The sequence below is a fragment of the Plecotus auritus genome (assembly GCF_963455305.1).
Source record: "Plecotus auritus genome assembly, chromosome: 4".
NCBI classification, from domain to species: Eukaryota; Metazoa; Chordata; class Mammalia; order Chiroptera; family Vespertilionidae; genus Plecotus; species Plecotus auritus.
The window spans coordinates 59,664,736-59,681,329 of record NC_137775.1 but is presented as its reverse complement, the minus strand read 5'-3'; the positions used below and the strand labels follow the sequence as shown (position 1 = coordinate 59,681,329).

Here is a 16,594-nt window from a genome sequence, read left to right as displayed (position 1 = left end):
CTCTCTACCTCACTTGCTTTCTGATACACACACACACTGACACATGCATACATGCTTTATTGTTTTGTATTTTTTAAATAAAATAGTTGTACTGCTATACTTTTTATAATTACACTAGGGGCCCAGTGCACGAATTCATGCACCTTGAAAGGAACTGTGGGCCGCGAGGCTGCAATGGGCACAGGGGCACATGGCCCATCCTCCGTGCCCTCGCCCAGCCCCTCCCGCCGCGGCCCCCGGTCCCTTGTCTGCCAGCAGCGGGTGCGAGCAGCAGCTGCTGCCCAATCGCCCCTCAGGAGCAGGGGGAGGTGGAGAAGCCCTCAGGGGGAATTGGGGCTGGCAGCCGCATATCCACTGACGGTGCTGAGCGATCGGGACTGGTGTCGGGTGCCAGCAGTGGGTGCGAACAGCAGCTCCAGCGCCGGCAGCAGGTGTGAGCACTGGGTGGGACCGCGGCGCGCGGGAGCAAGAATTTTCAGTAACCACCAGAGGCTCACCCTGATGACAGTGACTGGTGCCCCGCCTTGGTCTGGCGCCCCCGCTCATCTGCTCCACCATCCCGTTGCGGCCGATGCCCACCATGTTCTGCACATGTCCCCAGTGGTTAGCACATGTCATAGCAACCAGTTGTTCGGTTGTTCCACCGTTCAGTCTATTTGCATATTACGGTTTTATATATATAGATTTTCTACTTAGTGTGCTGCATATATTCTGTGTATAGAATACTTTAAATAAGTGGTTCTCAACCTAGAGTGATTTTGTTGTCCCCATCCCCCCAATACCTTAAGGGACATTTATGTCTGGCAACATTTTTTGTCATAACAGTTGATGGAGGGGGTTCAACAGGTACATTGTTGGTAGAGGCCAGGAATGCTGCTAACATCCTACAATGCACTGGGCAGTCCCTACAACAAAGAAAAATCCAACTCAAAATGATGATAGTGCCAACTGGGAAAACCTGCACTATACCATGATTATTTTTTTAATTTCTTTATTGATTATGGTATTACATATGTGTCCTTATTCCCCCATTACTCCCAAGCCCCCATTCATGCCCTTACCCCCCTGTTGTCTGTGTCCATTGATTAGGCTTATATGCATGCATATAAGTCCTTTGGTTGATCTCTCCCCCTTACCCCCACCCTCCCCTACCTTCCCTGAGGTTTAACGTTCTATACCATGATTTTTATAGCTGCACTGTATTCAGTCCTGTGAGCGTACAATAATTTATTTAACCAATCCCTTGCTGTTTGACATAGTGAAAAGAAGTTGTTCTGTACCCCTCTAACTATTCAGGATAAAAATGCATCATAAGAGTCACCAAGTCAAAGTGTACTAAGGCTGTTGAAGCATTTTGACAAATAGCCTCTAGAAAGTGAAGAACATTGCTTCCAGCACACTCACACTGGTAGTGGCCTTATTTTTGCTCCGGAAATGACGAGGTCAATGGTTGGAGCATACTGGAAAGAGCAAGAATGAGGATTCCAAACAACAAGGCAGTGGGGCACAACAGACAAGGGATTATGTACCTATTTATATGCACCACCAGATCATGGGCCTCCCTTCAGGCATCTGGTGCTCATTATTTGCACAATGTGTTTCATGCTGGGAAAGATAGAAAATGAGTAGGACGACCCCAGTGGGGAGTTCTGAAGAGCAGCAGTGCCTAGGAAGTCCGGGCTTTGGGAGGACAGATCCCATGTCAGAGAGTTCCAGGAGAAGAAGTATCCTGCTTGTGAGGGGAGATCAGAGCTCGTGGAAGAAGTGGCTTCTGAACTGGGCTTTGGGAAATGGCATTTTGTGAACAGGAAAAGAAATTTGGGTCGTAGAATTTCATGAGCAAAAATACATGAAGGCCAGGATGTTCAGGGCATTTTAGCAAAAGAGCAGAGTCCAGTTTTGTTGAAGTAAATACAGTCCATGAAGAACAATGAAATAACTGTAAAAATAAAACCATAAACTTTATGTGGAATCTTAGTGGTGATCGCTTCTAATGCTCCTGTCTTACAATTGAAGAAACAGGCTGGGCTAAAATCGGGTGATGGGAGACCTTGAATATAATTCATATATTAAATAAATATGTATTAGATGGATATGAGAAGGCCCAGCAACACTGGGCAGCTTACCTCTCTTCGTTATTGGCAGGCTCCATAGACAATGGCCCACTGAGTTTCTGTACTCTGGTGTCAGTATTGGGATGAGTGGTTATTCCCCTTTAAGACAGCAGAAGCCAGTGACCGCAGTAAATGGAATAATGTACCTTAACCCCTTTTTCCCCCCCAGCCTGTGATAATCACAGATATGTGGGCCTCTAGTCTGGACTCTTCTACCACTTTCTGTTCCTCCCAGATGCTCCTCATATGGGATGTTTCATAGAATGTTCATGTGTAACCCCTTAAGGGCTCTGTATTTAAAAAAACACACACACAAAACAAACAAAAAAAACCTTTGAAAATAATGTGTATCATATTACCTTCTTTAAGATTTACTCTGAACTTAGCATATTTAAGGCTTTGAGAAATTCTAAATAAATCCACTTAACTTTTTCTTTTTAAAACCCACTATCCCAAATTTATTTCATATTTGGACTTTTTTTTTATGGAATACCACTAACATCTTGAGGAACACTAGTGTTTAATAGATTCATTTTGAGAAATGTTTCCACAATATGTGCATTTTGTATAATTTTAACTCTTAGCTGTTCATGTAAGCTGTTTTTCCTGGGAGCAAATACCAAGTTTTCCTGTTCTTTCTAGTATTTTTCTTTAGCTATTGAAACCAGAAAAGGCGGAGGCCCCAAATACTATGAAATCCTCTTCTGTGGGCAGTGACAAACCACTGAAGCTGTTAAAGCAAAGACAGTGTAAGATGGGGTCTGGGTATTAAGGAGAACTGCTGGCAATGGTGTGTCAGGTGGATTAAGGCTAAGGGTGTTAGAGCAGGATTTTAGACAAGAGATATAAGGCCAGTATTTGGAGCTGTCGCACCAAAAGTGGAATGTACGGGACATACTTAAGGAAAATGACAGAGGTAAGTTTTTGAAGCTGATTGGCTAGAGGAGAGTTAGTTGTTGGATGATGGCAGGCTCTGCCCATGTGCCCTCAGGCCTCAGGCTGTAATGGTGCTAGACAGTAAGTTGGCCTTCATTCAGAACACTTCAGGAGAGGTGACTGATTCCACAGGGACCATCTGCATCTTGATGTGGTATAAGAAATCCTTCATTAAAGTATTCTTGAGTTTTAACTTGGGATGGCACCTGCTCCAGTTAAGCTCTTTTCTAGTCCTGTGAAGGAGGAGATAAGCAGGATAGCAGGCTTTTTACAATATCCTTAAAAGTTGCATTTATACCCCTCTTCACTCTTTCTATGGAGTTAAGTGATAGCCCAAGAGACCGTTACGCTAATAAATACGAATGCATGAGAAGTGTACACCATCTTTATAAGGATCTTGGGTACTTATCACTCTTTAGCAGAAGCCTGCAGAAGTATGCCACTGACTAGGCTTTTTTTCTTCTTTAAAGTATCTCAGTAAAGGAAAGTTACAATATTTTCAGATGACAGGAATGCCAGTATATAAGACTTATGTATCTTACCAGTTTCATTCCAATGATTTTTATTTTTAATTTAACAAGGTAATTGCTATCTTTGGTCTAATTGTCTATGTATAATTGGAAATTTCTTAGGATAGTGGTTCTGCAGATGCTTCTGGGTCTCCTTTGATGATCTGATGAGAGCTGTGGACCTTCTTCCTTGGAAAAGGCATTAGGGAATTCACTTTTTAATGTGTAATTTCATGGATGCCAGCCTATGGCTTTGTTCTTCTATTGACAGTTTTTATTTTTAGTCAGTACAGCTTCTTTGTAAGCAAATCCATTTATTCATTCAACAAGTATTTTTTATGTACTTACCTTGAGCCAGGCCTGGGTACAGCATTGAACAAGACAAACAGGGATCTCGCCCTCATGGAACAGTAAACAAATATTACATTCCAAAGTTATTGAAAACTACCTTAATTTTATGTGCTAAAAGGGAAAAAATAAGTTAATGAAAAAATATTTTGGAGGTTATTTTGTGTAAGGTGGATTAGTATACAGGGTGGAGTAAAAGTAGATATATGTGAGTATGTGAAACTGTTTATTCTTGCATTTATTAACTATTGTATTATTTTCTATATGGACAACTATAAACCTACTTTTGCCCCACTCTGTATCTGCTAAAGCTAAATGGGAACCTTGATGATAAGAAAAAAACATAATTCTGTAGAGCTTTTTTTTTTTAAGTTTATTTTATTTTTTATTTTTTTTATTAAGGTATTATATGTGTACATATCTTACCATTGCCCCACCCCCACCCCACTCCCATACATGCCCTCACCCCCCAATGTTTTGCATCCGTTGGTTATTCTTATATGCATGCATGTAAGTCCTTCGGTTGATCTCTTATTTCCCCCACCTCTCCCTAATCTTCCTGCTGTAATTTGACAGTCTGTTTGATGCTTTACTGCCTCTGTATCTATCTTTTTGTTCATCAGTTTATAATGTTTTTTATTATCCACAAATGAGTGAGATCATGTGGTATTTTTCTTTCATTGACTGGCTTATTTCACTTAGCATAATGTTCTCTAATTCCATCCAGGTTCCTACAAATGAGCTTTTTAAATATAAAATCAGATTAGAATAAGAGATGATGTAGTATTCGCACCTTGTTGCACAAATGGACAAATAAAGCCTAGAGGCTGGGGGCTAGGTGAGGGCCGGGCCGGTTCCGTCCCTGGCTGGCCCTCTGAGTTGGCTTGTGTGCTTGTGCCAGGCTCCTCAGCTCTTGAGAACCTTAACCCAACTGCAGCAGAGCGGCCTGAGCTGCTGCACCAGCCACATCCTTTTTTCTCTTCTCATATTTGACTCACAAGGCCCCTGCCCAAGAAAAGCTGTTCAACTTTTTTTTAAGATTGAGATTAATATGTAATTAATTCCTTCTACTCTTGAGAAATATGTCAGATACTCACTGGAAAATGTGCAGATGCATTTGATCCGATGCTGTTGAAAATGGTAAGAATTACTTGTGTTTTGCTAAAATGGAGCAAAGGGAACAGGCACAGCATACAATTTTGAATCATTTACTCTTCACCAGCCATTTGCTGAACAGATTACAAAACTGTGGTGGGAAATGGTCTGTACTCACATTGTGAAACTTGTTTTGATGTTCTTTCTCATTTTAATTCTGAGGGTTGAGGCCTTTGAGACAGCAAGAGTACAAAGTCATATAGGCTCTTGGTACTCTTTTCTTTTCCCTTCCTTCCTTCCTTCCTTCCTTCCTTCCTTCCTTCCTTCCTTCCTTCCTTCCTTTCCTTTCCTTTCCCTTTCTTTCTTTCTTTCTTTCTTTCTTTCTTTCTTTCTTTCTTTCTTTCTTTCTTTCTTTCTTTCTTTCTTTTCCTTTCTTTCTTTTCCTTTCTTTCTTTTCCTTTCTTTCTTCCCTTCCCCTTCCCCTTCCCCTTTCCTTCCCTTCTGCCTGAGTGCTTCCCATGTGTTGGCCACTAGGGACACAGTGATAGCCAAAGCGAAAATGGTCCCTGCTCTTACGGGATTTATGGTCTAGTGGGGAAGGTAGACATTAATAAAATTATCATTTTGGTGACCGCATATTTAAAACCGGAAGTAAGGTCTATGAAGAAAAGGAAAGGAAAATACTTCTACAACACATATAACAAAGGACCCCAAAAGCCACAGTGCTTCCCTGTGGAAATGGTGCTTAGCTGAGAACTGAAGAATGGGACATGATAGAAGCATTACAGAAAGAAGCAAGAATGGAAGTGTATGGCAGTGAAGACTCAAAGAAGAGGACAAATAGCTGGGAGCTAGGTCTTGGTGAGGATGTGGACATGGCGGGGAGATGCAGAGAGAGGTCCCCAGGATAAACCCCAGGTTTCTGGCTTGTGCAACCAAGGGGACCTTGGCACCATCCTCAAAGAGAACGTCAGGTGTGGGGCAGAGAGATTGTAAGATGAGGTTGCCTTTGAGACAGAAACAGTACGAAGTCAAATAGGATGTTGGTTATAAGGGTCTAGAACTCATGAAAGGTTTGAGTCAGAGATTAAAGTGCACATGTCACTGATGATTGCTCTTTACTTGACTTACACAAGCAGAGTATTCATAGGAATGGGTAATTCTTTGAGATCCCTTTTTAATGAGTTCAATAAAAGATGCCAAATTACTCCTATTTTCTGTAGCAAAAGCTAATCCTTAGTAAATATGGATTTACCTGTATGTTTTTGTTAAATCTTTGTTTATAATTCATTGTAGTGCTTTTCTAGTGAGTGTATCAGTTTTTACATATTATATCATTTTCAAGAGGGGAAAAAAATGTTTTAGTGAACGTGAGACATGTTAATCATATGTTAAAATAATGGACTTTTAAAAAAATGTTTTCTCCCTCTAGATTTGATGTTGAATTTGTTCTCTCAAAACCTACTTCTGAATGGAATGGCAAAAAGGGAAACATTTCACCAGGTCTTCTTTCTGAATTTTTGAAAAGAAGTTTAGACAAATCCAAAGTTCTCATCTGCATTTGTGGACCAGCGCCATTTACAGAACAAGGAATGAGGTGAGTAGCAATGTGGTAGAAAAAAGAACCCTTATGCATGTGAAGTGCTTAGCACAGTGACTACATACAGTAAGTACTAAATAAATGTTAATTATGTTCAGGAATGTTTTAAACAGCCATTTCTAAGATTTCATTCTCCATTTATAGTGTTTTCCAAGTTGAATTACCCATAAGCAGTATTTCTGCTTTTTCGGTTCAGTGGAAAGAGTAAAGATAGAATGCTGTGGGGATTAACTCCTTACTTTAAAAACTGGTGAATAAAGAAGGAAAAAAATCAAGCATTATGTTGCCTTTTCTATATGGGGTGTACTACAGGGTAACCACATAATAAATGAGAATTTTTCCTTTACAGAGTCCCTCTGCTTATAAATGAAGAAAGAATGATAGAAGTAGAAGTAGAATATCACGAATTTCAGACTCTAATGAACTACTAATGGATAGATCATAAATCTTGGATAATTGTTAGCATCCCAAAAGAGAGGCAGTCAGGTATTATGTGCTTCCTGATGGGAGAATACTACCTATGAAGTAGTCTTGTCAAAATAATTTGACCTGACCTAGGTTCTAGATCCAGTTATTAAGTTATAGGCAATACGAAGATATAAGTTCATATTATTAACATTTATCACGGTGATGCAGCAAAATGAGGACTGTGGGTTACTTGGTGCGTAAAGATCTGATTTTTGTCAGATAAATTGCAGTACACAGAGAGAGAGAGGGAGATGGAAGGGAATCTTATTAAAAGACTAGAGGCCTGGTGCACCAATTTGTGTACCAGTGGGGTCCTTCAGCCTTGTCTGCGGGATCAGGCAAAACCGGCTCTCTGACATCCCCTGAGGGGTCCCAGATTGCGAGAGGGCACAGGCCAGGCCGAGGGACCCCACCGGTGCACCACTGGGACTGGGGAGAGACCTAGGAGGTTGGACAGCCGGGAGGGACCGCGGGAAGGCTCCAGGGCGTGTCCGGCCCATCTCACTCAGTCCCAATTGGCTGGACCCCAGCAGCAAGCTAACCTACCAGTCGGAGCGTCTGCCCCTGGTGGTCAATGCACGTCATAGTGAGCAGTTGAGTGGACTTATTATATCACTAGCATATTACGCTTTGATTGGTTGAATGGCTGACTGGTCCACTGGACACTTAGATATTAGGCTTTTATTATATAGGATTTTATCAGCTAATCATAATGAGTAGACTTTAAATGGATCTTGATTCAAATAAACTTTTAAAAATTATGGCACTTATGAGACAATGGAACACTGACTAGATATTTGGTAATATTAAAGAATTATTGTTAATTTTTTTAGAAGTGATAATTTTTTAGAAGTGGTTTTTTTTTACAGTACATAGTAAATGGGGAAAATGAAAAAATACTATGTTTATGATGCTAAACTTTGATGTTACTTCTTTATTTTTAAACTCTTCCCCTAAGAGAGCTGTGCTTTGTATTTGTTTTTCAGGATGCTGCATGATCTTAACTTTTCCAAAGATGAGATCCATGGTTTTACTGCATAATGAAGAGCTGTCGTTGTCTTTTACTCAACTGTTTTATCTAAATTTGTGATTGCTTAGGGTTTTTTTAAGACAACATTTTTGTATATACTAAGAGGTTAACGAGACTCCAGGCTTGTTTCTTAAATGAAATCAAATATTCCATCACTATGGATAACCTGTTGACTTTATTTTATACCATAACTTATTTTACTACTGCTATTTGACCTGGAAAGTCAATCATGACAACAAACATATGCAGGTTGTTTGTTATGAGTCACAAGATTTCTTACTGTTTAAATTGTCTCACTCTTCTACGATGAGCTCTTGTGTTTTATGACATGATAAAGTAAATGATCATTTGGATCATGTTTCTATGCTGTAAAATGTCTTAGCAATACAGACTAAATTTTACATTGCACTGTTAACTCAGGAAATGATCATTTATGTTATTGTTATTAATATTAAAACATGGAATGTTATAACTTAAGTGATCTAAACAATTTCTGTGTGTGTATGTGTGTGTGTGTGTGTGTGTGTGGCATTGATACAAAGTAGAATAAAAATATAAGTACTTTTTAATCTTTGACCTAGAAATGTATTTGAATGCAACAATATTGGGCCCGTGTCTAAGGGAAATTTTAAAAGGCAACAATAAAAGATCCTGGAGATGCCTCACACTGGCAGCTTACGTCAGGTGTGGTGGAAAATTTAAAAGAACCTTGACAGCTGGTTTTATTCTCAGCCCAAACCAGAGGCATTGGGAAAGAGAACGAAGGTGTCGCATCTGGTCCCATGGCCTAAAATAACCCTTTGGTGCTATGGAATGGGTTAAATTTAATTGTTGCTGAGCCCATCCAGACCAGCTGGGAAAGTGAAGAGCGCAGCCAGCTGCTTCCACACAGCTGGCAGTTCGGCAGGGAGCCCCCTCAGTTTCGCACTGGACACTTACTCTCCCTCCCTGCTGCTGTGTGCACAGCTTCACATGCCTGCCCAGGTTGGGATGCAGACAGGCTCTCAAGACAAGTCTTTGTGTGCTTTCATGAGGAAACTATTGAATGCAAAGGTGACTGTTGGCATAAGCTGATAGATTTTTCACTCTTGTTTAAGATAGCAGCAATGTTTTCACACAAATAGGGAGATGGGAGGGGTCTCCAATTTCCCTGCAAATGATTTTGGAATAGCTCAGTCTTCACTGAATGAGTGATGCACCCAAGTGGAACCCAGTATTAATATTTCTCAAATTGCTAACACCAGCATATGAAACTCCCTGTGTACAAGTGGCTGATTGAACACTGTCATCTTTTCCTGTGCCTCCCTCTTCTTTTTTTCTTTTTTTTATTGAATTTATTGGGGTGACATTGGTTAATACAATTACATAGGATTCTATAATACATCATCTGTATATTATAATGTGTGTTCACCATCCAAAGTCTAGTCGTCTTCCATCACCATTATCCCCTCTCTGCCACCATTTACCCCCTTCCCCTCCCTACCTCCCTTTCCCTCTGGTAATCACCATGTTGTTGTGTGTCTGTGAGTGGCCAGTTCTACCCACATCACCATTCGCCCAGGCAGGATCTAGCCGTCCTGGGCCAGCAGTGCTCCTTGCTGGCTAACAGGAACATTCTCTGGCTTCACACCTTCCTACTACCTCCTTTTTCTCCTCTAAGAGGGATCATGTACTGTCCGGACACTTTCTCATCTTTTCTAACTCTTTCCTTTTTTCTCTCACCTCCAATCCTTTTCTAATTACCTCATGCAGACAAAATCTCTGTTACTTCCTATATGTATCTCTTTTCATTCCTTTTTTTTAAATATATTTTAAAGTAAAAGAAAACCCATAAGCATCTTCTGGGTTATCTCTTGCACTCACATGATGTTATCAACCTATATGTTAATAATTCCCAAACTGAAAATCAGCTGAGCTTCAGTTTCCAATATCCACTTACCTGCTGGATACCACCTCGATATTCCTTCCATAAGCCTCTCAAACTCAACATGTCCCAAACTAAACTTACACCATGATTATTTCTCCCCAAGTCTATCCCTCCTTTTAAATTCCATCTCTAATTCACTGGGACAACTTTCCACCTAGCCAGCCTTTCTAGACCCATTGGTTATCCGTGTCTCCCTCTCCAATCTGATCATCAGGCTGACCATGCCCTATCTCCCCTCCACTGGATTAGTACAGGAGCCTGATGATTGGTTTTCCTGTTGACGTGTGCTCTCACTGAAACCTACTCTCCATCCCAGTGTGTTCTAGCATGCTTTGGAGAGAGAATCCCCCAAATAGAGCCTCAGTCTACCAATATACAGTGGGCCACAGCAGGGAGTAGAGATGGTAACTATTGTGCTTAAGCAGTGAGGAAAGAGAACTATATTCAGTCACTTTTGCTTAAGAATTCTGCTTGCTTGCTTCTTTAAAAAAAAAAAAGTGTTAATGTATTAGTTTTCTATTGCTGCCAGGACAAATCAACACAGACTTAGTGGCTTAAAATAACACCCTGTATTATCTCCCATTTACCTGGCTTGGAAATCTGGGCACAGCTGGGCCCAGCGGGTCCTCTGCCGAAGGCCTCACAAGGCTTGACCCAGGTTGTCAGTGGGGCTGGGCGCTTCTCTGGAGGCTGTGGGAGGCTGTCTTCCAGGCTCATTCAGGTTGCTGGCAGAATTCGGTTCCCTGTCGCTGTAGGTTGAGTTCCACTCTTCCTTGCTAACTGTCAGCCTCGGTCCAGTCTTTGCTGGTAAAAGCCACTCACATCTCTTAGGCTGTCTATGTGTTCCTCCAGCGTGGGGTATTCTCGCATGCGCCAGGGGTCTCTACCCCAGCTGGAGAAAGTTCACTGCTTGTAAGGCCTCACGTGATTGTAAGGCCTCAGGTGATTAGAGGCCTCACGTGATGAGAGTCGGACCACCCACATCACCTGGGATGATCTCCAGATCTGAAACTCTAACTTCTCAGCCGCTAAGTCTCTTTTGCCATTTAATATAGCATTTTCAAAGTTGTAGGCATTAGGGTGCTGACATCTTGGGGGAGCCGTTCTGCTTATTACGTTCTATGAAGAACAGAGAGAAACCTGTCCAAGGTAAGATAATTGTGTTTTGTCTAGATATCACTACGGGCCCTCAATGTGCACCTTAATGTAAATGGGAGTAGTGAGACGAGCTTTCACACTCCAGAATACAGGCATACCTCAGAGATATTGCGGGTTCGCTTCCAGACCACTGTGATAAAGTGAGTCTCGCAATAAAGTGAGTATAATCTTTTTGCTGGTGGAGGGTCTTGCCTTCAATTTGTAAGAAATGCAACACCTTGTAAGGTACAATAAAGCGGAGTGCAATAAAACAAGGTGTGCCTGTATCAGCTTCATTATGCTGGCCAAGACTTGGCTACACCCTCCTCTGTGGTGCACCTACTCTGCCATGTGAACTTGACCTAAGCTAGTTTGGGGCTGTTCTGTTGATAATCACAGGCCCCCAACTTTGGACCAATGAACCAGACCCCGTTTGGTCTGTAATATTTTGAACTGGGGCTAAGCTATTGAAAAGGAAAAGTGAAACCCAGCCTGTCCCATTCTCTGGCTATTTTTCTGGTGTGTGTGTGTGTGCAGCACTCCAATACTGAGCCCTAAAGTGAGGCAGTGGTTACACACCAGGAAAGCAAGCTGAGAGGATCCTGGGCTGCTGCCCCCACCCTCCAGCAAGTGCTCGGCTCTTCGAGAGAAGCTTGCTATTGTCCCCATCCCCAACATTCAGGTCCAAGTCTTTTGGGGGCCGCAATATTTCATTTTTCTTGAATGAAATGATTGATTAGAAATGAAATTGCTGGGTTCTGTGGTAACTGTATATTTAACTTTATTTTAACCCTAATTTATTCTGTGTATATTTCTAGGCCTAATATAAGTATGCATATCTGTTAATCATGCTTTTTTAATATACTATTTCAAACTTGTAAGAAAATACCAAGTTGTTTGTTTTGTTGTGTTTTGTTATTTTTACAAACGGTCCATACCATTTTATACTGTTGCCAGTATTGTAAGAGACTTTCAATTATGCCACACTAGAGGCCCGACGTACGAAATTCGTGCAAGAGTAGGCCTTCCTTCCCCTGGCTGCTGGCACTGGCTTCCCTCTGGCAGGTGGAACCCAGACTTCCCTCTGGCTGCCGGCAGGCACCCAGGACCCGGGCTTCCCTTGCAGCCCTGGCTTCATCTGGAAGGAAGGTCCAGTCTAATTAGCATATTATGCTTTTATTATTATAGATTCTCACCAACTTTGAACTATTAATCTTTTAAATTTTAGTGTTAGTGCTATCTGGGGTTTTAATTTGCATTTGTCTGATGTGTAATGATTACTGAACATATCATCATAAACGTGCTTATTGGCTTGGTGTATTATCTTTTGTAGGGTATCTATTTAAATCTTTTACTATTTTTAAATTGGATTGTTTTTCTCCTTGTTATTGAGTTGTAAGCATCCTTTACATATTCCATACCCAAGGCCTTAATCAGATATGCTTTATGAATATTTTTCTCTTGTGTGACAGTAAATCATATGTGTGCTTTCATAGCTGTTAGTGTGTAGGGCATGAACAAGCTTAGAGACATACACCAATTTAGATTTGAGCAAAATAAAATAAATATTAGTACAGAAACCAACTGTGAAGTTGACATGTGGATGACAGATCCTAGGAAGAGAACTCTGGCAGCAGGTGAGGGGACATCTGGAGGGGACAAGTCTGGGAGGCAGTCAGCCAATGGGATGACAAGGCACCTTCTACTCGGCTTCTGTGGGGAACACCGTAAATAATGGAAGTCATAACTGTAGCTATGAAGGCAAGCGGGGTGACAGACCATTTCCATGTTGTAGCACATACCATCTGTTGCTTTGTAGCTACAGGAGACTTGGAGGTAAACCTGAAAATGCACTGATAACTTTTTCGAATTCAGAGACTTGTGTTCTGACTTAGGATTTTCTAATTAGCCGTCTCAGCCCCTGGTCATAGAATAGCAAGGGGAATGTTTGTTCTGTAGTGTTTGCTGAGGCAGCCTGTGTAGGTTCATTACGGTCTATTTCCTCTCATTTAGAACATGCTGGGAAAAGTAGTTATTTGTGCTCTGCAATTGCTCTTTAAGCATGTCTGAGGGAAAGGTTGCTGACATTTTCAGTAAAACACATTCAGGTGTTTGTTATGCTGAGGATTTCTCACTTTCTGAGCAAGTTATTGTTTTAATTTTATAACAGTTGTCACAGGCAGTTTTCATACTTGCCACATTCTTGTGGAGTTTAGAAAAAAATCACGAATTATTATGCAGCTTGTAGATTTTCATCATTACCATTCATATATTAAGTGCGATGTTTTTAAATATAGATAAGTACATTTTAAAATCTCTATTATTGTAAACCTTCGATGAAGTGGGAATTCTGCACAATAAACTATGAAAAGAAGGAATACTCTCCCTCACCCCGTTAAGATGTGGCAAAGGAAGTGGAAAGGGAAGGCCCAAAGGCGGGGTTCCCTGTACTTAGCAGGATTTCAGGAGGAGCGCAGCACAGTCAAAAGTAACGGGGAGATACCGCCTGCTTGCTGACCCTGGAGCTCTGCCCCTTGTGCTGGGTGATTGAAAAGACCTCTGGTTGCCTGGACCCACCAGGCTGGCTTGGGCCGCAGAAGAGGGCCTTAAACGTGGTCCTGGCACGAGGTGCTCTGTGAGATGGAGAACAACATTCTTGTGATGGTGTTTTCAGCCCTAAAGTTTCCTTTTTGTTCTTTTGGCCATAAAATCTTATATATATTATACTAGAGGCCCAATGCACGAAATTCATGCAAGGGGCTTGGCCCTTGCAGCCCCAGTGGCTTCGTCTGGAAGGTTGTTAGCATATTAGCTCTTTATCATATAGGATATTGTGTTATATATGTAATCTAATATTTATATAATGCTTTGCAATTGGCACAGCAACTTCCAGCAACCCCACAGTGGTTACTGGTAAATGTTTCACCACCAGTTTCCACGATGGCCCATGTCAGTGTGAGGTGACTGAACATGGAGTTGGGAAGAGATGGCACCATTGGCTCTGTCCAGTGGGTAACAGTCTCAGGAGCGGCGTGGACCAGCCACTGTGCATGTTTTCATTAACTCCCTCAGACATACTCAGTGAGCTGGTTCTAAGTACTCTCTTTTGCAGTGACGGCTTAAAGGAGGAGCTAAGTGAGGCGAAGCAGTGGAGCCAGGACTAGAATTCTGAGGAATTTCTTTAAACACAACACATTGCTAGCTTGTATCAGTGTGGCGGGTATATTTGTAGCACAAAAATGGGCAGATGCTGCAAATGAACTCCCTCTCTGACCTGCAGGGAACGGTTGTTTCACACAACTTCCCTTTGGCCACAATACCTGCCCTGCACACTCCCACCCCACTAGCATGGCACTGGCAGAACTCTTTATCCAGAACCTTACTATACACGACTTTCAGACTGAAGGTCAAAATGGTGCGGTGGTGATGAAATCAGTTTTGTGGGTTGCAGCAATTTTGTGAGTTTTACATTTTTATAAAACGGGACTGAGTAGAAAATACCAGAATGTATCACACATGGTAATTATAACTTTTTTTCTTGAACCTTGTTTTTGTTATATGTGTATATGTACCTATGTACACAAAACTGTGTGGTTTGGATTGCAATAAAAAATAAATTTCTTACTGTGAGTAGCTGATGTGAAAAAAAAATGTGAAAGAGCCTGGACTGCTTTGTCCTTTCATTTATGATTTGGAAAGCCACTTCTGCCATATGTCAGGTTTTCACATGTGAATATGCCAATACAGGGGGTCTCTATTCTGTTCCTAGGTCTCTGAGTCTGGCCCCGCCCTGGGTACCACATTGCTTCATTCTTCTGGGTTTAGGGAAGTCTGCAAGCTGCTAGGATGAGGATTTTTACCCTGAAGTTCTTAAAAATTGTCATGTCTGTACTTGGTTCTTTTCTATATGAATTTTGAGACAAAGTTGTCAAATTCTATGAACAATACTGTGGGGATTGTGACTGAATTACCTCAGTTTTATAGATTATTTTGGGGGAAATAACAGCTTTATAATATTTGTTCTTCCTATCCTTGAACATGGTATATACATCAGTTCCTCAAATTACGTTATTTCACATCGTTGTTTTGTTATAACATTGATGGAATGTCATAGGACAGCGGTCGCCAACTGGTGGTCCGCGGACCACTGGTGGTCGTGAGGTCTGAAAGGTTGACGACCGCTGGCCTGGAGGGCCTGAAAGTGGTGACCTTGTCCTGTGAGGTGAGGGGGTTTGCCTGTTGCTTCCGCAGGAGAGGAAGGATGGGGGAGCCAGCAAGATGGCAGACGTCTTTGCACCCTAGAGCCCCCCAAACTTTAGTGAAGTATGCAAAGTCACAAAATGTCTGGTGAAAGTAGATTCTGGTTTTGTTTACGTTGTGGGGTTTTGTGTATATGTGGCAACTAATCAAAGTGCTGTGTTGCCCAACTGGCGTGGCTCAGTGATTGAGCATCTAACAAAGTATGAACCAGAAGGTCACAGTTCAATTCCTAGTCAGGGCACATGCCTGGGTTGTGGGTTCAACCCCAAGTGTGGGGCGTGCAGGAGGCAGCCAATCAATGATTCTCTCTCATCATTTATGTTTCTATCTCTCTCCTCTCCCTTTCTCTCTGAAATCTAATTTTAAAAATATATTTTTTTAAATGTTCTGTATTATCCAGGTGGACATGGCAGGACTTGGGCAGCCAGTCGTCTCATTTATAGGCAGGCAGCTGGGAAAAATATGAACAAGTGAGCAGTCAGAAATTCTCAAAAGCATAGGAGGGCTCTGGATTCTCACTTGCCATGTGTCCTGTGTTGGATGTATGTTTACATAAATATCTGCAGAGTAGGAGCCCCTAGCTTACACTTTACTAAATGCATGTGGCTTGACAGTCTACCTTTAATCCTTGCTGGCCCAAGGGAGAGCATTAAATGAAAAAAAAAAATGAATCTTAAAGAATGTGGGACACTTTATACATTGTGATTGTAACCTTGTAACAACTATTTATAGGGGAAAATTAACTAAATATATCAAAATATGAAATCAAGTGGAGTTATAAGTCACTTTCTCTTTTCCCTGTTTCAAAGATTCTGTAATATGGTGATATTACTTTAGTTTTACATTTTGAATAAGTACTTATGAAGGCTGCATAATAATGTGAGGAACTGTTCATGATAGAATGCTAAGTTGAAGACTTAGAATTAAAGAAGTACTTCACGATGTCTGCAGTGATGTAAAATAAAAATGTAATACGTGCAGACAAGTTGTGGAAGGGCTATTAAAAACTGTCACAATTAGATTTTTCTGGGAAGCAGACTCTAAGTCTGAGTTGGATTCAAGGTGTTTATCAGGTGGACCTTAGGATCAACACCTATGGAAAAGGGCCAGCAGAAGCAGGGTGGGCAGAAGGTGAGGTCCAGCTTCCCCATTGGCCACAATACCTGCCCT

The 16,594-nt window shown here is 41.5% G+C and overlaps 1 protein-coding gene across 12 annotated transcripts in view; it reads left to right on the top strand.

Moving 5' to 3' along the window:
• Positions 1 to 8,800, top strand: part of LOC308246547 (cytochrome b5 reductase 4) — a 185,846-nt gene extending 177,046 nt beyond the window's left edge. For 8 of the 12 annotated variants that reach the window (XM_080664927.1, XM_080664924.1, XM_080664926.1 and 5 more), the window contains 2 exons: positions 6,435 to 6,599; positions 8,057 to 8,800. In XM_080664927.1, coding sequence (XP_080521053.1) covers positions 6,435 to 6,599; positions 8,057 to 8,111 — 220 coding nt within the window. In that variant the 3' untranslated portion in view covers positions 8,112 to 8,800. The remainder of the gene's footprint in view (positions 1 to 6,434; positions 6,600 to 8,056) is intronic. The other 4 variants (XM_080664920.1, XM_080664921.1, XM_080664922.1 and 1 more) reach the window with 1 other exon arrangement.
• The last annotated feature ends 7,794 nt before the right edge of the window (positions 8,801 to 16,594 follow it).